Here is a 22,689-nt window from a genome sequence, read left to right as displayed (position 1 = left end):
ACTCACATTGTAATTTGGCCAAAAATAGACGCAAACTGATTGAGCGCAGGGTATCCACCATTGGTCTTTGGGGGGTTGACCATGTTGATTCAAAGTCTTTCATCCTCAATGCAGCAGCTCATTACTCTGGCGAGCTTCATCAACAGCTTTTGGGTGACCTGATGACCCCAGTCTCACCGGATCAATGGAACAAGGCAATTGAACAAGGTCTCAAATACTGGCAAGCGGAAGCACGTCACACAGGAGGTTGAACCATATTCAGTATCAGCATAGTCAAAGCAAATATATAATGAATAGTCAAAGCAAATATATAATGATGACCAGGACTGAATGTTATAATCCATTAATGTTATGGTGACTTAATTACAGCCATTGACATCCCATGATCCCCTTTGAATGGATTATAATATGGTGAATCCATTCTTTCTGTTTAATGCCTCGTGTTAAATTTATGCCAAAGATAAAGATTCATTTTCTCCAAAAACACAACCTTTGTGTGATCCTACAAACACCACAAGGTATAGATTTCTTTGTCTGAAGCTGAGCAAATGAACAAAGTTCAGTTTGATATGCTAAGATCAGGTTCTTCAGATACGAAACTTACTGTTGATATCGTAGAACCATTTGATCCACATGACGGCATCATGCGCGCCTCTCATATTTCCAAGCGCGTGAGACACAGTGCAATGAACTGTGGCGTGAATCATGGCCAACACGACTTCGTCCAAAACCAAGTCAAGAAGGGTGGTAATTTCCGAAGGTGGCGATTGCAAGTAAAATCGTTTGTTCGCCAGTGTCCATATGGTTTGGTCAAGCCGGGCAATCCAATCAGGATAATTGGCTCCTTCGCATGACAGGCGAGTGGTCAAGCTGGCGTAGTGGGTCATTTCGCCAAAGTCGAGCATATCAAGGAGGTGGTCCATTGCCTCAAGGTTCTGGCCTTCCGCACGTGCCTTCTCAATCAATTTGAGCACTTTGGGTGACATCCGAGGGGGTAGAATTCTGACCGGTTTCATGAGCATTGTGAATTTTGGGTGATTTGTGTTTTTGGGAAGTTTGATAGAAGTTTGACAAGTTATGATGGATAGCGTGAAGCAAACTTCGGAGTTGTTTATATCACGTCTGATGAAGTGATATCAATGACTCCGTTTCGGAATCGATCATATCTCAACTCAATCTCGTGAGCGATATCCAGGCTAGATATCGCTCAGATCTTGTTTGACCTTTCACCAACGCTTTTAGTCACCATCAATAATTCCAAACAAAGGCTAATGATGATATCAATCCACAATCCATCTCATGATGCAAGATTGAACACTGTTGTTGCATTTCATGTACGACAAAATTAAATTCACAACCCAATCAAATCCCCCTTCCGACGTGAAATTGATAGTACATGACCGCATGAACCATAATGCGAGCGCTGGTTCCTACTGAGATACCCCATTTCCGCAAAACGTCCCAGTTCACATAGTCCACAAATAAGAAGAGGTCAAAATGATTGACCCCATTCGACAGAAGGATCGGTAGCACATGCTCGATCTCTTCGGCTTCCAAATGGCAAAAGTGTAGATAATCCTTCAATGTTGTAGATTCCATGATCTTTCGAAGTTTAGAAAAAATCACCCTCCCTCGGTCAACAGAGAACGCTATAAAGAACACATCAGTTATTGGTGACTTATGTGTTCTATGACTCAAGTTTTTCAAAGACCTACCCAACTTGTCCACTTGAACGTCAGTGGAGGATTCACGTTCAGCGCCGTGAGAACTCTGGGACTCTGGACCTGGAGTCCTGCTCGCATCTTCCTGAAGGCAGTCGAGCGCCGGTCGGGGTGAGTCTTCCTTTTTGGCAATGACTCGCTCCCGTTGACTCGAATCCGATTCACTGGGTTCAGGCAAACAGGACACGAAACTGATCAGTTTCATTTGAATTATGAACATCAGGTGGAACGAATTGGACTCACGAATCTTTGGCAAACCCAAGGTAAGAATCTTTTCGATTCACCTTACGCTGGACCTTCTGAGAGGTATGGCTGCGAGTTCTTTTGGGCAACATGGTGGTGGGTTGTGATGGTATCTCCAGAATTCCAATCTGATTTTGGAGGGCTGACCGAAGATCTTTTGAGCGATCTGAAGTGGCCCACACTTCAGATCAGTTAGGACAAAAAGTGGCGCTGGGCTACCACTTTTGTCAAGTGTGGTTTGCAAAAAAAATTGCAAACCACACGCCTTGCAAAATTCTGCTTCCCACAACCCAAACAAATTGGGCATTCCGCTTGATCTGCCCAAACCGAGTTCTACCACCACCATGCTGAACATGGACTCTTCTTTCAACTTTGGTAAGCTTTCCCACATATGTAAATGGTGTTGTACTCACTTCGCCCTTTCCAGGGGATCAAATCACTGGTCGAGGCCCAAATCCCGGGCAAGGTTCTCAAGACCTTGGCAATGGCCTCCGATCCCCTTCGGCAGGCGGTCAGCTTCAAGGTTTCAACAACCATGTTTCACTTAGGAACTCAACTGGTGAGTTCGAGTTCCTAAGCACTTTGGGCAGCCTGAAGCTGATCACCCCGTGTGCGTTTTAGGTATTTTTGACTCCCCAACAGATCGACGGGACAGCCATGAGATGTCTCGCGGTTTTCAATTTCAGCGCACTCCTCGCCACGAGGACCGTTTGCCCTTGGATCCTGCTCGTCGCGAGCGGGACGAGCGATCGGTTTCCCCAGCAGGGCAAACCAGCACTCCAACTGGTCCCCAGAGGCCACCTCGCGGTTTAGCCTCGCAAACCAATTCACGAGGCGCTCGTGGAACTGAGCCACCCATCGGTGGTCACCCGGATGATAACCCCAGCGAAGTAACCCCTTACTTTTCTTCCCCGCTTCCCGTTGTGGTGATCAATTTATGGGATCAATTAAAAAATTCACAATTACCAGTTTACCAGTTTATTAGCAGGATTCAGCAGGAAAGAAAATTCGAAATGGAGGTTTTTGATCAATTGAAGCTCTTGTAGGCTTATGTATTGGTCATTAGGTCAACATTACATCATTTTATTTCACATTATATATTAAGATCATTATAGTTTACTTACAAATTTATTACAAAAAGAAAGAAAGAAAAACATAAGAAAAATTCGAAATTATAGGTATAAAGGTTGGAAAATGGTTTTTAGGTTAGTAAAAATAAAGTTATGGGTATTATGAGGTTAGAATATGAAAGAACAGCATTATATGATACTATGACAATTTTAATCTTCAAGGTTGATAAGTAGAAACAGAAGTTATTAGGAAAAAAGCACTTTTTCGAAGTTGGTAAACAAGAGGTACACGTGTAGTTTGGTTGTGTAATAGTGGTAGTGATGGAATTTAAGGTTGCCAAGAGGATTTTCCGGGATTTTTAAGGCTATAGATGATGATGTCATATTACATGAGCAAGAAAAAGATAGTAGTAGCTGTGAAAAGTGAAGAAAATGGGTGAAATTCGTGGAAAATGGAGGTTTTCAGCTAATTACATATGTCAAATGACGTCAGAATAGGTTGGTAGATGGCTCATTCAACGCAGAAGAGTGGATTACATAATGTACAAACTTTAAATCATTAGTAACGGAGGTTTGTGTAAAAAGTTATAAGGCAAATAAAGAATTGGTGTGAATCTCGAATTTACAGTCACAAGTCATATGTAACACTAAAAACCTTAACTTCACAACTCAATATCTTACTCATCACTCATCAGAAGTAGGTCATGTAGGTGTCAGAAATGATCAGTAACACGTGGGCTACAAGATGCACTTTAGTAATCAAAAATTGGAGCACATCTGAAAAAATTCGTAATCTCAAAAATTGGTTTTCAGCTAGTTTACAAGGAAAAAATCACCTGTATTCATCATAAGAAGTGCTGTACATCATATTATTGCGTCATTGATCACTTTTAGCTGTGAAAATTACATCATTTATTAGTAGCAAAACCATTACATTGCGTCATCATAGGGTTTTTAGGGAATTTTGGGCGGATTTGATTGGTTTTGAGGCTGTTGACCATTGTAAAAGTTCTAGTACATTGTTATATATACTTTGAGAGGGTTTTGGGACTGTTGTTCCCTTTTTTTTCTTTATCATTTACGCCATTATTATTTTGTTTATCATCATAAACTTATTTTAATAGTACCTGTTCACTTAAATACGCCCTTTATTACAGTTATAAAGAGAAATTTACTTTAGTTTTATAGTCATAAAGACTTATTGGGAATAATATCAATCAGATATTGCTTATTTTTTTTCAGTTATCAATTGGGAATAACACTATAGCAGTGTTGATAGTAATACAAAGTGTGCTTTTGAAGTTAAAATTACGTGTGAAGTTATATTTCTCTGGTGCCTTATCAGTACTCAATACAACAGAGCTCTTTCTGATTGTGTTGTTTTAGAAGAGCAGTCCTTAGACAACTTCTACTAGTCATTTTATTAGTAGATTATCCTCTTCCAGCTCTGTATAACCCTTGTTGGGTTATAAGTTCTACACCGTGCAAACCTTGCAAATCTTCAAAGCGATGGCGAGGCAGTGCGGATTGGAAGGGGCCTTTCAATCATTCGCCATGGCCCAATCAGAGGTACACCACCCAGGCCTGAGTCTACCTCAGAATAAAACCTTTGATATTTCACTCAACTTTTTTTTTAATTTTTCGATATTTTCAAAGGTTTACGGCGAGAACAATCGCCATCTGGCCTACGCAACTGCACACTTCAAGCTGCTCATGGAGGTGGTCCGTGCCAATGGCAAGATTGACGCGCTGAGCGACCAAGTGGCAGTCCTCTCCCGAGCGCTTTTAGAACGCGCTCAAACCCCTGGAATCGTTACCGGCACTCCTTCCGCAGTTACCCCAGGAACGCAACCCAAGCTACCCGCGCGCCAAAAGTGGGTTGCCAGTGACAAACTTCTGGTACGTAATCTCGCATTGATTTTGGATCAGGTGTGGAATCATTGCAGCTAGCTTACCTCGAAAAGGGTTGAGGATTAGGGGTTGATCAACCCCTTAGCCCTCAAACTACTTTTTTCACCCCTGCTCGACGCGTATACCGCGATTGAGAACGGCCCGGAAGGTTATCTTCCCAATTCTTTGTTTAGTACCATCAAGGTAAGAAATCAGCTTTGTATTGGCTGATGGCTTTGACTGACCGTGTGCTCTCCTATAGAAAACTGTTGCGAAGGAAGGTGTGGCATTCGCAGCGGAACACCTTCCTATCCAAGTCTGCGGTGTTGAAGAGGCCGCTGATACGCAAGCGTACGCCAGTGCCCTGCGGGACGCCGGTAAACACGCGCGAGAAAAACTCCACAATGTTGTTAGTTTTTTAGTTTCACGTTTCTTATATTATGTATGTAAACTCACCATCAAAACAGCTTTTGGCAGGGATACATGATTCTAAAATGAAAGAGCTAGTGGACATTCCGGTTCCCAACATCAAGGGAATGGTTCAACGGGTCAGTCAGTGGCCATTCCTTCATTTAGGGATATGAGTACTCATTATGTTTGCGAATCAGGTTGCTGTCAGATGCGGAGTGGCCGTGGAGGAAACCAACGTGGAAAAGGTGTGGGCAGCCACCGATAAACCCACGCGAGCGCGAATCGCTTATCTTGTAAGCTCCGATAGAACTTCTGTTATCAAAACGTTTTGAGGGCTAACCTTTTTTTTGTGCTCAGCGTCGTGAAGCGGCAAGACTGGTTCTAAAAGGTGGCCAAGGGCGCGAATCTATTTGGGCTGTTGTTGATAAGAAGCTGGCCGAGTTGCGAATGAAGAGAAATGAGGACTATACTACCGCGTTAGTCATCATAAATATTGTATCCCCAAACTTTGTCAATGGCTGAACTTAACACTTATCACACATGCGAACACAGCTTCTACCAAATCATCTATGACGAGGACCGCGACCTTTTTGATGGTCGGCTTTGGTTCAAAAACCTGAAAGGCCGCGATCCCAAAGTCACCTTGGACTTGCCAACCGACGAGGCCATCAAGGCGCGAATGCCTGGAGGGGGGGAACATATGAGTACATCTGCATCAAACCAAACCCCGAACTCGAGTATAGCTTAAGTCGACCATCTATTCAATATGTCGTATCAGATATAAATTCTAATTACAAAATGGAGTCAAGTATTACATTATGTTTTCCTGGTCCCTCTCTCTCATCAGACTTGTATTATAGATAGAGATAGAGAACGGTGACTTTGAAATTGAAATAATTTTTGAGTGAAACAAATCGTGCAAATCGTGGGTTGGCAAGCAGTGCTGAGCTGAGCTGAGCTCAGCCACCCAGAGCCTGATTCACCCCGTGTAGATATCCGAATGCCTGAATCGGACCGGGTAAGCAAACACAAGTGCCGGATGCACCCCGAATGTGTGTCGGCCCATTTGGCCTGCTGACCGTCTGAGGGCAGATCACAGCTGGCCAGCAGGCGCAATCAATGCCGCCTGAAGGCGAGCACAGCAGGCGTCTGCCAGACGCCGCGTGTGAGGGCCAACGGCAGACGGCCTGCCCCTACGCGATGGCTGGCGGTCTGGCGTCCGCCTGGCTAGGCCGTCTGCAGACGGGCGGGACGCATCTGTGGTGTAACTACAGTAGGACGCACGAGCCAAACCTCCTCGTAATTGCTCACCTGAGCGGGCAAACAATTGGAAACGTTCAGACTGGTGGATAGAGACCAGTTGGCTTGAGACATATTTCGTTTTTCTGATGTTTCCATTCCAAAAACCCTTAAGTCTCAAAAGAATATGAATTCGAAAATATGAGACTTTCAAAAACGTACCGGGATTTTTGTATAGCGTCAAAGGTAATTGTGTATAGCTAACGAAAGTGGATGTCAGCAGGACGCCAATTGGGGGCCAAGCAAGGCACTTTCCAAAAAAAAAGGTAACACACCAAGATGACTATGGGCAATGGGCCACCAAGCAATCCTACGCATCCGGTATATATACCAGACCGGCCCAGACCTTTCACAGAAATCGAGTCGCCATCCAATCGTAAGGTTTGCTCAAAAGCCATACCATTTCGTGGCGATATCACGACGCAAAGGTTGTTGCACTTCTCTGAGATCGAGAGAAGTGCAACAAGAACTGCTTTCCCAAGGCGAAAAGGTACAAATCCAGATGTGAGCGGCTTGCATAACAACAAAAATGCGAGGTCCAGAAAGGGAACTTTCCAAAATTTCACTGCCGGATGCCAAGCATCCGTAGTCCAGCCAAGCGATGTGTATGCTGCCATTCCCCTCCGTGCGTAGGATGGCGTGCCTCACCCAAACCCAGCAAACCCATGCGAGCCTCGTCGATAAGGAACCTCGAAACTCGTCAATCGGACTGCGCAATGCATGTCAATTTGATGTCTCGGGCGAATATAAGACGTAAAGTCACGAAAACGGTGAAAAACAAGCCCCATATTGTAAGTTCGTAACAACAAAAAACGAAAAGTAGCGCCTGGTCTCTACTATCTCGTTTTTTTGGCGTGAGATTGGCCGGGGCTTTTGGCCAAAAACCGGCCTCCTTATAGAACTTTTTTTTACAATTTCAACATGTCTCCGTCCCCATAATAAAAAACATGCGCCTGCATCTCCTCTTCAACCTCCCCTGTCACAATTGTGATATGATTTTTTGGACCAGAGATAAGTTGAAAGTTGTTGTTGTGGACTGCACACCAAAACTGAAGTTTCAGGCGCGGACCAATCAAAATCCCTGCAAATTTCGACTTTGAGTCCTCAACAAATTTGTACATATCTTGTGAAGCACACAAGCTATCTCAAAGCTGAGAGTCTGAGATTGTACAAAAAAATTAGGCGTGTGTTTTTCATTATTAGCAAGCAGTAATGTGGAAATCATAAAAAAAGTTTTATAAGGAGGCCAGTTTTTGGCAAACAGCCCCGGCTGATCTCACGCCAAAAAAATGAGATAGCGTCTAAGTCCCTCGTTTGAGCGGCTTGAGCTCAACGAGGGACTTAGTTAAGTTTGCTAATCTCAAGGACAGCTAGAGGCAAAGCCTGGACTGCATTACTGTCACAGCTTGTGTCACTGGTAAGTAGGGCTTTCACTAGCTGTGACAGGGACTGTGAAAAGGAGGGGGGGTTGGGCTACCAAGGGGGGGTGGTGGGGATACCGGGGTCCAAAAAAAATCATAAAATGCCTGACAATTGAGCCCGGGGCCGGACCCGAGGCCACCCTTAGTCAGGTCTACCACAGAGTAACATGTCAGGTTCGAATCGTAATTCGACGCGCCAACAAGCCCAAAACCCATCCAAGGGCATCTCAAAGCTCATCAGTGCTGCTATCAAACTCCTGGTCCTTGTACCGTGTTCGAACGTATGATGCAAATGGAGCCGTATAATATTTCCCTGTCAAATTCGACTGGACGAGATTGGACCAGCCTGAGTGCACGAAAATGGAAAATTTCCGCGAACCACGATCATTCACGTCGCGTACCACAAAGCTCAGCCTGCGACAACCCAAGAGATAGCTCATGAAGGAGCATGTTATGATATGGTACGTATTGAATTTATTTTTGAGTCCGACATGACTGCCACGGTACGCCAAATAACTCACTTGTTCTCTACAGCCCACAGGGTTCAGATAAGCAAAATCAATGAAATTTGAAACTTTGAGGGACTCAGGACTTGCTTTGATTCGCAGGAGACACCAACCGATCACTACCTGGGAACCGCGACGGGTGATGCACATTGACCTTTTTCTCTATCCCAGGTCCAGATGTCCTTCAAGCTTGATCGTGTCTTGGTTTGTTGTCAGCAAGACAGTGGTGATCTTCGCATCATTCACCATATTGGGTACAAACCTCTTCGCTGTTGGGTTTATTGCATATAAGAAGAGCTCTTTCCTCTCTCTCTCTGTCATCATCCTCAGACTTCAGCGACAACAGTTCCTTTGTCTTCACAGTCGCCTTCATCACATATTTCAGATCTTCCAGATAGCTATCTATCCACACGAATCAACTTTTCTACGCGTTTCTCCATCTTATCTTACCGCTTTCATTGCCAGCACGTTTTTTCAGAGGAAATAACCAATTTTACTTCTTTCGTGGTCAAACCTCCAAGATGTTGAACTCTCCGATTGTGCCATTGGCAGTGGTAGCTTTGCTATCCTCTGCGATTTGTAAGGCACCCGATAGTGGCTACAGCGCATCCAATTCATCAGACTCGGGCCACTCGAATACTACGAAAACAACGAATTCCACCCGCCCTGCTCCTGACATGATTGGAGACTCGGCCACATATGGAGCCAATGACAGACGCCGATTTGGTGCAAACGCTTTCATTGGATCTGCTGTCCGATCGGATCAACAGGCAGTCTTCAAGTCCCTGATTGATGATGTTAGTGTGATCGGGAGTCCTGTTCAAACAAAAGTGCTGGACTCGCACAATTTTGGGTATGATCATTCGGTTTTCGGCCTTACCTTTTTCCCATTAACTGACAATTATCTCTTGTCAACCTCGTATATCATCAGGTTTCCTATCGAAGGCCCTAATTATGTGCAAATCAAGTCTGGTGACAGTCGCACCAAGACTTTCTTTGACTCGCCATCTTCTGGCTTCGTTACCTCCAACGACGGGATCAGCAAAGAGACCTACGACAGTAAACCTGGAACCATGCTATTTGACCGAGGAGGATTTTCGATCTCCTTCAACCTTGATTCCAAGAAGTTGAACGGGACGCATGTAATTCTCGCATGGACTGATCAAATGTATGTTCAATGCTTCATACGTCCTGTTTGGCAGATAGGGCTGACCACTCTTCTTTTCATGTACAATGACAGAATCGGCATGGACCACTCGCCTTACGCTGACTCGTTCTTAGTCTATATCGGTACTCCTGGCAACATGACACAAGCACAGCTTATGATCAATGAAACTATCAATTCCGATCATACGATGGGAAACTTGACCCAAGGAAACTCGACTCAAATGTTCAAGTCTAGCGGTCTCAACCAGCGCGCCATTGATATGTCTAGCTTTATGGACAAAAAGATTGTCATGGAATTTTTGGTTGCAGATGAGGGCGACCAAGTTGTCGATGTGAGATCCACTTATTCTTATGATCCTCTTCTTCTGGCATGTGACTTATATATTTACACTATCTTCTAGGTTGCCTGTGCGCTTGATGATTTCCACTGGCAATCCATGGCGGGCATGGGCTACCACCAGATGAATGCTCGTAGCGGAATCCCCGGCCTAGATAGTATCCCCGGCCTTTCTGGCGGCATCCCTGGTCTCTCTGGCGGCATCCCTGGTCTCTCTGGCGGCATCCCTGGCCTATCGGGTGGCATCCCCGGACTTTCTGGTGGTTCACGCTCCGGTGCTGGTGGTTCACCTTTTGGCCGTCGTTCCGATGATCAGCAATACAACAATCAGAACAACTATCAGCAATCTGACAACAACTATCGTTCCAACTATGGCTCTAACTCTAACAATCAAAATGGCCAGTACCAAGGCGGCCGACAGCAGCAACAAAACGGAGCCGGGTTTATTCCACCCTTTGCCGAGCAATTCATTCCTGAAGGAGTTAAACATATCATCAGACGTGACCAATATGATCAGTACCAAGGTCAATCACCATACAACAACCCAAACTCCCAGTATGACTCGTACCCCTCTCAACAACAAGGCGGAGCCGGATTCATCCCACCCTTTGCTGAGCAATTCATTCCTGAAGGAGTTAAGCATATCATCAGACGTGACCAATATAATCAGTACCAAGGTCAATCACAATACAACAACCCAAACTCACAATCGGACTCATACAATTCTCAACAACAAAACGGAGCCGGATTCATCCCACCCTTTGCCGAGCAATTCATTCCTGAAGGGGTCAAACATATCATTAGACGTTCATATGATGAAGGAAGCCAATACGAAGGTCAATCTGGATACAACAGTCCAAACCCACAATCGGACTCGTACAATTCTCAACAACAAAACGGAGCCGGGTTTATTCCACCTTTTGCGCAACAGTTCATTCCCGATGGTGTGAAGCATATTCTACGTCGATCTAACGGTGTATCCGTTGATGGTTATGACATGAATGGTCAATACTACGGAGGAGGACTTTCCGATGATAGTTCTGCTTGCCAAGATGATCAAAGTAGTCAGAATGGCCAAATTGCTCGGGATGGTCAGAATGCTCAAGGTTCTCAAAACGGTCAGAATGTTCAAAACGGTCAAGGTGCTCAAAATGGCCAGAATATTCAAAATAGTAACATCAATCAAAATGGTCAAGGCAATCAAAGTGGTCAAGGCAATCAAAACGCTCAAGGCGCACAAAGCGCTCAAGGTACTCAAAACGGCCAACAGTCCTCCCAATCATTTAGTGGTACTGGCGGTTCAAACTTCGGACAACCGAACTCAGGTCAATTCCAAGGTTCTTTGTCCTATGGCGCATCTTCAGGAGGGCAACAATCGCCTTCTTTCAATGGGAATCAAGGCGGAAACATGAACGATCAAAACCAACACCAGTCTTTCACTGAAGGAAACTTCAACGGTAATACTCAACGTCAGTCCCAAGACCAAAGTCAAGATGGCAACGGCGCATCTTTAGGATGGCAACAATCGCCTTCTTTCAATGGGAATCGAGGCGGAAACATGAACGATCAAAACCAACACCAGTCTTTCACTTATGGAAACTCCAACGGTAACACTCAACGACAGTTCCAAAACCCACATCAAGGTGACAACGGCGCATCTTCAGGATGGCAACAATCGCCTTCTTTCAATGGGAATCAAGGCGGAAATATGAACGATCAAAACCAACACCAGTCTTTCACTTATGGAAACTCCAACGGTAACACTCAACCTCAGTTCCAAGACCAACAACAAGGTGGCGATCGTCAGAACAACGGGGGAAGCCAATTCCTTCCTGGATTTGCCGAGCAATTGATCCCTGATGGTGTCAAGAACATTTTCCGTCCATCTGATGCTCACAGTCAAGGCATGTATGGACATCAAAATACCGGCGGATATCCAAGGGATGGTAATTCTGGTCAAGATGGGTTCAGTTCCTCTCGTCAATCACAAGGAGGAAACAACGGTAACGCAGCTCAATTCACCCCAAGTTCCGGATCCGATCAAATGTCTTCTGAAACCTCGCCCAACTCTCAAAATCGCCAAAACTCGAATGGCACTGATGCTTCAACTCACCCTTCTCAATCGGGGACTATGAACAACAACAATTCTTCTGATGCAATCCCAGGTCAAGTTCAAGGTTCTTCGTCCAATGGCGCATCTTCAGGACGACAACAATCGCCTTCTTTCAATGGGAACCAACGCGGAAACATGGACGATCAAAACCAACGCCAGGCTCACACTGATGGAAACTTCAACGGCAACACTCAACGTCAGTTCCAAGCCCAACAACAAGGTTACAACGATCATCAGAACAACGGGGGAAGCCAATTCATCCCTGGATTCGCCGAGCGATTTATCCCTGATGGTGTTAAGAACATTTTCCGTCCATCTGATGCTCACAGTCAAGGCATGTATGGACATCAAAATACCGGCGGATATCCGAGGGATGGTAATTCTGGTCAAGATGGGTTCAGTTCCTCTCGTCAATCACAAGGAGGAAACAACGGTAACGCAGCTCAATTCACCCCAAGTTCCGGATCCGATCAAATGTCTTCTGAAACCTCGCCCAACTCTCAAAATCGCCAAAACTCGAATGGCACTGATGCTTCAACTCACCCTTCTCAATCGGAGACTATGAACAACAACAATTCTCCTGATGCAAACTCAGGTCAATTCCAAGGTTCCTCGTTCGATGGTGCATCTTCAGGACGACAACAATCGCCTTCTTTCAATGGGAATCAAGGGGGAAACATGAACGACCAAAACCAACACCCGTCTTTCACTTATGGAAACTCCAACGGTAACACTCAACGTCAGTTCCAAAACCCACATCAAGGTGACAACGATCATTACCAACAAGGTGGCGATCGTCAGAACAACGGGGGAAGCCAATTCCTTCCTGGATTTGCCGAGCAATTTATCCCTGATGGTGTCAAGAACATTTTCCGTCCATCTGATGATCACAGTCAAGGCATGGATGGACATCAAAATACCGGCGGATATCCAAGGGATGGTAATTCTGGTCAAGATGGGTTCAGTTCCTCTCGTCAATCACAAGGAGGAAACAACGGTAACGCGGCTCAATTCACCCCAAGTTCCGGATCCGATCAAATGTCTTCTGAAACCTCGCCCAACTCTCAAAATCGCCAAAACTCGAATGGCAGTGATGCTTCAACCCATCTTTCTCAATCGCAGACTATGAACAATAACAATTCTCCTGATGGGAATACCGTATCAAATGAAAACGCTGGAAGAAGCAGCCCATCAATTTCCGGCTCATCGTCCTTCATGGGTAACAACTTTGAAGGTTCTTCGGGAGGTCAAACAAGTGTTCCGAACTCACCTTCTGACTCTTCATTTAGTCAGAGCTACAACTATTCCACCTCTGGGACAACAGCACCGGCTTCCAACTCCACATCGGCTACTGATTCTACCACAGCTTCGACTTCAACCCCGTCTTCGAACTCTACCATGGATTCTAATTCTACCAAGGGGAACTTTGATTCGGAGACCGATGGCCAGTCATCAACTTCGGATCAAATGACGGGCGACACACAAAACCAAGACCGTCCTACTACCAATCGTCAAGGCTCGACCCATCCTGACCGATTGGGTGGATATACTCACCGAACTCAGCATAACGAGGGTAAGCGTGTTCTATACTCTGATTCAAAGATTCTTTCTCACAAATGTTCACCATTTTGCCTTTTCTTCTTATTCCATAGGTGATGTTGAATCAGCTCCGAATGACAAGGAGGGATATGCTCACCCTGATCATACTGAGGGAAAATTGAAACGTCGTCAATTCATTCCAGCTGGCTTTCAAGCTCTATTTCAATGATTGAGTGTTAGGGCTAATTTGAGATGAAGAATATCTACTTAGAGCATCCTTTTCCTCTCACTTCAGTAATGTCTAGTGCCCATTTCCCTGCGCGTTTTCTTCACATTTCTCGATCTTTGCCAGTAGATGTCTGTATGCATTTTTATAAGTTCATGAGATTGTTTCATTATTTGTTCACGTGGTTTTTGTATTCTTTGTCAGCTAAACTTTTGTTAATCAAAGATTGCCCTTCATACTCATTCATGTAATTTGAAACATCCCATTAATTCAGACACTAAAGTTGAACACCAAGACCGCGACTACTGTGAGTTGAACTGTTTTGACAACTGAATCTCAGCCTTGACTTCTATCTCATCTTTGAATGATGATAAGGCACTCCGTTTCAATTACTTTGTACAAATCTTACCATATTTGATGAAAAAAGAAATCTGATCACCCATTACGAATTCTTGCATACACAATCATCAAGTCATGGTCGTCAGTGGGTCTCAATAAGGAAGCTAAGCGCTGATCACCTAGCCAAGATTTTGATTGCACCAGAACACGGCCCACTCAGTGTACCAGATAAACATTTTCGCCCCTCGTTGAGGCTTCCTGTCAAGAGTTTTCCTATCATTAAATGTCATTTGATATCTTACAATATCATTGAATATCATTTGTTTTTTGTTTTCTTTCTCGCTTTGGTCTGTTTTTTGAAAGTCGGTGTTATTTTTTTGCGGCGGTGTAAAACTGCGCTTTGTATGTGTTAGAATGCAATTTTACGCAGGGCAATTTAACACTGGAATTGTCGGTCTGAATACAGCCTGTGTTAAATTGATCTTTTGGAGGCAAGTCTCGGTTTTTACGCTGGAATTTTTGACACCAACTTTCTGTGTAAAAGTTCCGGTGTAAGATTCTATATCACCTCCGGCTTTGGTATTTTCACACCGACATTTTTACACAGTGATTTTTCACACGGACCAAAGACACTGAACCAGTGTGAAATTCAAGAATTGGGCCCTTTTTCCGAATTTTACGCCAGGTGTGCTTTGGGTGGCCGGTGTAACTTTAGGAATGCCGCAGTAGCGAAGTTTTCTCGAGCTGAAGGATCAAGAGTCTATCTACAAGCATCTGATGGACCCGCAGCGATACAGAAGGAGAAGAGGGCACTTTGATAAGTTTAGTTGGGAGACGTTCACGAATCACACCGCGGCAATTATCAAGTGCCAGCCTCAATTGAAGAAAGGTGTAGTGGCCGGGTCGACGGTGACCATCTTCAACCACGCCGGATTGCAGTTTGTCCTTATGCTGAGCAGGAGATGGATAGTTTGTTTTTCTGCGTCTACAAAAACAGCATAGCTCACAACATTACCTGTATCTCTGTGCCATCAATGACGAGACGGATCATAATCAAACGGCTGGTGTAAGATAACTTCGCCTCATCACTTCGCTTCATTCTCAAATTATATCCTGGCTTATTGCGTATTTCAAGGTATACGGGTTTTCACAATCTAAACTCATGGTCACTGGGTGTTGCGTTGGAAAACCTCTATTTAGTAGGGGATGTCCAGCAGAGACTAGTTACACAGAGTGCTGCAGTGAATGTGAAAATATTCAATGGTCAGTGCTTTGAAACAATCATTGGCAAACATTCATTTAACTTAACCGCTGCGGTGTGGTCACCCTAAAGAATTTCTGGTTCAGCAAATGCTGCATGTTGCAGTCGGGCGCATTAGGCCGGTGTATTCGTTGGCTACTTGTTCCATCCTCCGTAGTACGTAATCACTATCATATGAATCAAAACTATAAAACATTACCTGTATCTTTGCATCAAATATTCTTTAGCCGAAAAGCCAGGATTTCACATTCACGTCTGATCTACTTTTCATCATCAATTTTGCCATCTTGCCCTAGACAAATATCTTTTCAGCCAAAATGCTTGTTATTGTGGTTATTATGGCCTTCGTACACTCAATCCTCTCGGTCAAATTGCTTCCCGGTGGCCCAGTCCACCTTGGAATGAGTCAACTGGAAACGGTATCACCTGCAATAGGAAATGGTCAGATTATTTTCATGTTTTCTGAAGATCAACTTCATGATAATGACTAATAGGAGTTTTCTCTGATGATCTCAAGTAAGAGAACCTGTGCGGGAAATCAGCCCAATGGAAAAAATTCTGTTGCAGGATGAGAACCTTGAGACTTGGAGGGACATAAGAACAATTGAAGAAGTAGTTAAGCAAAACAGAGATGGTGCGATATTTGGGAAAAGAGTGAACTATTACATAGGTCCCATCTTGAAAGACTGCCCTTTTGGGACGACTGCAAATTCAAAAATTGATTCAAAAATTGAAAGTAGCATTAGCAAAGTGGACCTGGACATTTCTTTTTCCCCATTAGAAAGACTTGTGCATCAACTCATACAGATCCTGAAAGGCCACTCTGAAAAAAAAGAACATCCAAAGCTGGATTGTCTGGAAGCAGAAGTGTCAAGCACACTGAATCATTTGTCCAAGAATAAAAATCAATACGCAGTAAGGAAAATAGTTGCCCCCTTTGTTGACCACGCAATGTCAAAAATTGGATGGAACACATTACTTGAGAATTTCCAGAAGTCAATGACCCTGTTGTATGGCTCAAATCACTCACTTGAAACATTTCTTATCTCATCTCAACTCAAAAAGGATGATCAATTACAATATGGCGTCTACTATAGGAATTATATGCATATGTTTGAAATCTTTGAAATCTTGGTGGCTGATGGTTTAAAACATCAGAACATGATTTGCAATGTTGATAAAATCCGGTCACAAAACATGAAAGAAAAAAAAATCCTCAATGATCATATAGGTGGCGTGATTGATATACATAGGTACCTGATCAACAGAACCCCTTGGAGTGGATATTCATGGTCTCCAGTTCCTTTTTTTGAAGATCCCTTAAAAACATGTGGCCACAAATCCACTCAGTTCAGTGGAGAAGTTCACAAAATTTGGTTTATTTTTGGTGGAAATGACCACAGGATATCAAATCAGCTTGGGGTTATTTCAGAAGAAGACCTAGCTGAGGATCACAAGGTCTCAAAAAAGCTTGAAGGAGTAGAAGACTTGTGGTCATTCCAAAAAGCCAAGCAAGAGAACGTAATGACCTACAACCTGGTAGTAAAGCATATGTCTAGAGCAATTGATTTAGTATCAAAACTTGATGAAGATGATCCAGAAATACTTTCAGTCCTGCGTGAAATGTTCACAACCTCAATGGAGTTCATTGTGAAGAGAGGTGACCACAATGAACGTAAAAGAGTTATTAACAACAGTGTTATGTTCTATCTCTTCATCCGAAGGACTGGAAATGTGCTCAGCCATGTTTTGGAAAGTCTTTTCCCCAATACACCTCTTGAAAAAAGAGTAACAACAGCACAATCAATGAGATACTATTGGGCTTTGACAAAATTCAGGTCAAATCATCACAGTAAAAATAAAGAAATTCGGTGGAGATGGCTGCATTTTGGACTGGGACAAGTCTATGAGGAGCATCTTCTGGCATCTGATAAGCTTAACAATTTCTACAATCAAATGGTTTGGGCTTTGCTTTCAGAAGGTGTACAAGACAGGAATCCTGTCACTTGTAAAATCATTCCTGGTTGGAAGCAAAGCTGTGTCATTGAATCTGACAGAAAGTCTCAGTTGACTGAAATTGTTTTTGAAAGTGCCAAAGAATTCTCCAGAGGCCAGGATTCAATAAATGATAAATACAATACTTTTAAAAGAAAGGCATTTGCTCACTTGAAAGAGCTATACTCTAATGGTGAGCTACATGGGGCTTTCTTATGGAATAGATCAGAAAAAGGGAATAATACAGGGAAATCAACAGTAAGTAAAAACGCAGAGTCAAAAAGACTTGCTCCAAAGAAGACTCAATTATTAGGAACACCACAATCCAATGAATTTACAATTGTGTCAGATGTATTATCAAAAGAACAAGAGGCCATAACTCCTTTTAAATCACTAAAATCCCAGCAGGACTCAGGTAATTCTCAACATCATACAAGTACAAGAGTCTCCAAAATCAAGAAGTCTTCAAAAAGAAGGAAAGTTTTCCATGAGAAAAGTTTCTTTGATAAAGGATGGCCAAAAAAGTCTAGGACAAAGGCTTTTTATGTAGTAGATGATGAGCCATCAGAAATTGAAGAAATACTATTGTCTATCAAGTAAGTCCCAAACAAAACACAGATACCAGAGAAGAAATCTAACTTCAAAGCAATCTATTGCAATGCAAACAAATTTAAGTCCAGAGTACCAAGGACCCTATCTTACCACCGGCTCCAGTCCTGCAGCATTGGGTGAGTTTTTTATTGGATTTTTACTTTGGAGTTCACTAAATTGAAACATAGACTTTAGACCCAAACAAAAATTCCCACAGATCACTTCCACACCAAATGGATCAATTGCCTTCCCAAACACTGCACAATCTTCACATTGAGAAGGCTTATCTGTTTGACCTGAATGAAGTACCAGATTCACCTTCAGTATATCAGGGTACTGAATAAAAAGATCATGATGACTACATGAAGAATAGATCAAATCATAACCAAGAGTATTCATCAAATACCACTACCTGATCCCAATCATCTCATTTCAATCACACTGTAAAAAAACCTGGGGATATGGTGGGTAGTGCCTAAACATGTGAAATTGGGTATTTTGAGAAAAAAGTTCATGAAGCCCACAAAATTGATCCAATTTTGAAGCCGAGGGCAGATTTGGAATCCTCACATCGATAGGAATCCAAAATTGTATTGAACATGTTGTTTTTAACAATTTTTACAGTAGAGAAAGTTCTTTTCATCCAATGGAGTTTTTGATAAATCAGCTTTTTGGCTGTACTAACCGGCCCGACATTACACACTTTTAGACACTACCCACTATACCAATTCTTCTTTAAACTCTGTTCAATTTTCCTTTTCTGATGTCCTTTTGTGTTCCAGGTTGCATCAATGTGTACCAGAAAACATGAAAAATGTGAAGTGAAGCTATCACTTGTGTCACATGTTCACTCTCTAAACTTGCTTACCCCCCTGCTGCACCTTAATTCACTGCAGTATCTTTTGATTATTGTTTGAATTCTCCTTCTGCTCTTCTAAAAACTGCACTGCATGCAATATGACCACTATTATGAACCTTTCTAGATACTTTTCAACACCATTCAATGGATTGAGAGCATGAAAACCATGTTCCATTCACTGATCAGGACACCATGGATCTCAGCCGCACTCATCATAGGCTCAAGATCTGGTGAGGACTGGTCAAAGCAAGTATTGAAATCATGATCACATCACATATGAAAGCCACCCTTAGAGCCGGGATGAGGACTTATACCCAATGTACTCTTTTGGTGGTAGAATGTTTGAAATGCTTGGCTGGCAGATTGGGCTGTACCCATTTTCCTACCAGATGATTTGTCCATAATAATTCCTCTGGTTAATGTTTGATATGACCCTTCTGTGATGATCCCAAGTAAGAGAATCTGGTCAGGTGCTGTAGAACTAATCACCCAACAAGGGGAATTTAGAGCTTGAAGAGGATAAACTACTAAAGATAACGAGAAGTAATGTCTATAGACTGCTCTTCTAAAACCTACAATAAAGGATCTTTATTGAAGGGGCAAAGTGACACAACTTTAAAGGAAATATAACTTGATTTATCTACTCAAAAGACATGCGTCAAAGTATTAATGTATGATACTCAACACACAAGCACCCAATTTTATAACTAGCCTCAACACCTTAATAATGTTATTCCCGCCGGCATGAAGGAAGTCAGCTGTGTCAATATTTTATAAGTACTAGCCAGATTGAGCGGCGGGGGCCAAAGTCATAAGGTGGGCTCCACTGAGGTCAATCCACATAGGATGCTGGAGCCTATGCTTGTTCAAAGATCACCCAAGAAGGACACATTTCACAGCCAGCATATTTGGCTCGGAGCCAAAAATCTGAGGATTCCTCGGATTCTGACTCCGAGTTAACCCCCATCCGAGGATCCAATTCGAGGCAACGGCATTAGCCCTCGGGGGGCCTTTTCCTCGGGGGTGCCATCCAAGGACTCCTCGGACGTTTTTCTCTGAGCCAAATATGCCGGCAGTGTTTGTTAGCACTTGTTTGGAGGGAAATGTAGCAGAATGTATTTCATAATTTCAAGATCACTTTACCATCATGAGTAACACAACACTATCCCAAGTGTATTACCTGGTGTCACCAACCATGGGCCTGGAACACAGGTGTTGTGTGCTGCAATGCGCGTGCATTCCGGTTTTTCTGACTGCACCACACCAAAAAATTGATTTCGAGGTTGCGGCCTGACCCGGCATGCAAGAAGATGTGTCAAATCAACAGTTTTTTTGGGCCACAACAACATCTGTTCTGTTACTGCCCAAAAAAATGTAAATTCAGTGTTTTTTTGGCGCTGTTGCGCCTTTTGAATTGCATGTCAGTCTTGGAGCCGTGCAACCCAAGCTTACCTTTGATTGTTTCAGAAAGAGACCACATTTGTGTGATAAATGATCAGTATCAAGAGGGCTACAAAATGAACTATAGCAATCCAAAATTGAACAACTTTACAAAAATTGTTGGTGTTCAATAGCTTGCGGCTGTACACCGTAGTCCATTAGAAATGGGAGAGAGAGAAGTGGAGCGTGCAAGAGAGGATCACACACGTGAAAGGTCAGCTTCACGGTTGGACTGGCCTTCACAGAGAGTGATTTTAGATGTTTTAGAAGATGAGAAAATTTTTCCTCACCATTCATCTAAAACTTCACCCTTGTAGCACTCACACTTCCTCAGCAAGTCGACTTCCTCAAAAGTTTACCTTCTTATAAAAAGTAAAAAAACCCACCCACCTCCCGGGTTGAGAAGTCGAACTTCTCAAGTATGTTCTCACCCCACGGGCGGTTTCTTGAAATAGGTCTTATTTAGACAATTTCGAGATCTACCGCCCTCTGGGGCCCTCCCCACACCACGCATAGGGTATTGGGTCTTGTAGAAGACTAGGTACTTTAGGTGGAAGAACAGACTCGAGGCGTTTTGCTACCTCCTCCTGGTAGGTGAAGAGATAAGGATTGGGATCACAGTTTTGTTCCTAGCCCAATCAATTTCTTATTTCATTTCACTTGCGGCTCTTCCATAAGAGAATGGAATCTGAAATGGGACTGTTAAACTCACTACTTGTTTAAACTAGATTGCCAAAGGCAATACCTGTATTTGGTGCAAATCCCAAGGCGTAAGCCCCGGGTATATAATTACTTTGAATAAAAGATGAAACACACCCTACAGGGTGGCTAGCGGCAATACAAAATTTGGATAAAAGAAAAAAGACAAACAACCAAAAAAAATAAATGTTAAAAACTTTTGTAGCTACTAAACAACCCTAGATAAATCTCTGCCCAAACCTTACTAACCAAACCAACAATATACAGTCAAAATACCACATAATCCTGAAGTGTCTCTCCTTTTCCTCTCCCCTGCAAATCATATTTGAACTTCTTCTCAACTACCTTATTACCAAACTTTCTTCAAATATAAAAGGGGACGGTTTTGTAGAGATACTCAAGTTCTTTAAAAATCTTGAGGTGGGGATGGTCTGCTCCCCAAATCAAATACAGCTTGTTAACAAAAGCAGTTTGTGAAATGGTCTAAGTATGAGGCTTGCCTCAAAAATTATCAACGGTTGTACTCAATATTTTTTGTACAACAAATATGTGATTAGTAATTACCAAGTATGTATAAAGTGGTGTCCACAATGATTTTGAGCTGAGGAGATCACAAAGAGCCCATTTTTGAATTCCAAGACATGAGGAAACATGGCAAGCAGTGAATCCTGTGCAAACATTACTAAAATTGTTGTGACAATGGGAACTTAAGTTGTTTCATGATTAAGCTGTGGCGGGCATGCCCGCACGTTCTTCACACCGTGAGCAAATGCCCGTTGCAACCACGGTTGCGACAGTTTGTCGCTGCATCGGCCCCGATGTGTTACATGTGTATATTTGGCATGCAACACTGGGTTTTGCACTGCGACAAGGGCTTCGAGTTTGCGACATCTTCTAATCACACCAGATCGCACCACTCTTGAGTCAAATCCAGCGCAATTCTTCACGTAAGGAATCACTCATCTGGCTGATCTTTGATGCATTACTCTCGGGTGTGGTGTGTAAGTGAGTTTGGGATAACACAATTTTAACATGTCAAGATTAATAATGACTTTCATTCTTGACATGTAAGTGTTCCCAAAGTAGGAGTGACACTCCTATGGTTCTTTGTAACCACTACTCAATAGGGGTTTTGTTTCTACTAGGTGGTGGTGTGGGGGTATGCCCCGGAAGAGCAGGCCCCCGGTGATAGACGTCTATCTCCGGGTCTAGCCTGCTCCTCCGGGGTGATAACAAAGAACCTGAGGAGGGCTTCTCTTCCACTCAACTCACGGGGATACAAGCCGTGAGCCAGAGAAGACCCATCCTCTGTCCACCGTGAGTAAAACAATGTAATTATACTCTACGGTCTCCAAAGCATACTTCATGATTCAACAGGCTTTTTATGGAAGAGATCTTCAGCGGTGTTTCTAACAGACCTCGTATGACTTTCCAAAAGGATTTTCCCGTACAGACAGGGAATGAACTCAAGCCATCTGTAGATGCTACAAACAAAGTTTGCCCTACCAAGAAGATTTCTCTGTATGACAGATTCCTCTGTAAGGCAAGCTACACGTTCTAAT

General features: G+C 43.2%; 4 protein-coding genes across 4 annotated transcripts; 3 read left to right on the top strand and 1 right to left on the bottom strand.

Annotated features, from left to right (window-relative positions):
• Positions 1-449: 449 nt before the first annotated feature.
• Positions 450-1,022, bottom strand: MELLADRAFT_108136 (uncharacterized protein; the record flags this gene model as incomplete). Its single annotated transcript, XM_007411813.1, has 2 exons — positions 450-502; positions 605-1,022. The coding sequence occupies 2 exons, from the start codon at positions 1,020-1,022 to the stop codon at positions 450-452; spliced, it is 471 nt and encodes a 156-aa protein (XP_007411875.1).
• Positions 1,023-2,308: 1,286 nt separating this feature from the next.
• Positions 2,309-6,199, top strand: MELLADRAFT_108135 (uncharacterized protein; the record flags this gene model as incomplete). The annotated part of the gene is made up of 10 exons (XM_007411879.1): positions 2,309-2,339; positions 2,392-2,523; positions 2,586-2,854; positions 4,691-4,933; positions 5,012-5,128; positions 5,187-5,240; positions 5,392-5,472; positions 5,533-5,628; positions 5,693-5,811; positions 5,974-6,199. The coding sequence occupies 10 exons, from the start codon at positions 2,309-2,311 to the stop codon at positions 6,197-6,199; spliced, it is 1,368 nt and encodes a 455-aa protein (XP_007411941.1).
• Positions 6,200-9,082: 2,883 nt separating this feature from the next.
• Positions 9,083-13,946, top strand: MELLADRAFT_88525 (uncharacterized protein; the record flags this gene model as incomplete). The annotated part of the gene is made up of 5 exons (XM_007411880.1): positions 9,083-9,414; positions 9,493-9,729; positions 9,802-10,060; positions 10,130-13,751; positions 13,831-13,946. The coding sequence occupies 5 exons, from the start codon at positions 9,083-9,085 to the stop codon at positions 13,944-13,946; spliced, it is 4,566 nt and encodes a 1,521-aa protein (XP_007411942.1).
• Positions 13,947-15,860: 1,914 nt separating this feature from the next.
• On the top strand, positions 15,861-18,406 carry MELLADRAFT_64604 (uncharacterized protein; the record flags this gene model as incomplete). The annotated part of the gene is made up of 4 exons (XM_007411881.1): positions 15,861-15,984; positions 16,061-18,134; positions 18,157-18,266; positions 18,318-18,406. 4 exons carry the CDS (start codon positions 15,861-15,863, stop codon positions 18,404-18,406), a joined length of 2,397 nt encoding a protein of 798 aa, XP_007411943.1.
• Positions 18,407-22,689: the final 4,283 nt, after the last annotated feature.

The sequence above is a fragment of the Melampsora larici-populina genome, assembly GCF_000204055.1.
Source record: "Melampsora larici-populina 98AG31 unplaced genomic scaffold MELLAscaffold_27, whole genome shotgun sequence".
Classification (NCBI taxonomy): Eukaryota; Fungi; Basidiomycota; class Pucciniomycetes; order Pucciniales; family Melampsoraceae; genus Melampsora; species Melampsora laricis-populina.
Note: the sequence above shows the minus strand (reverse complement) of the source record. Positions and strands in the feature narration are given on the sequence as shown.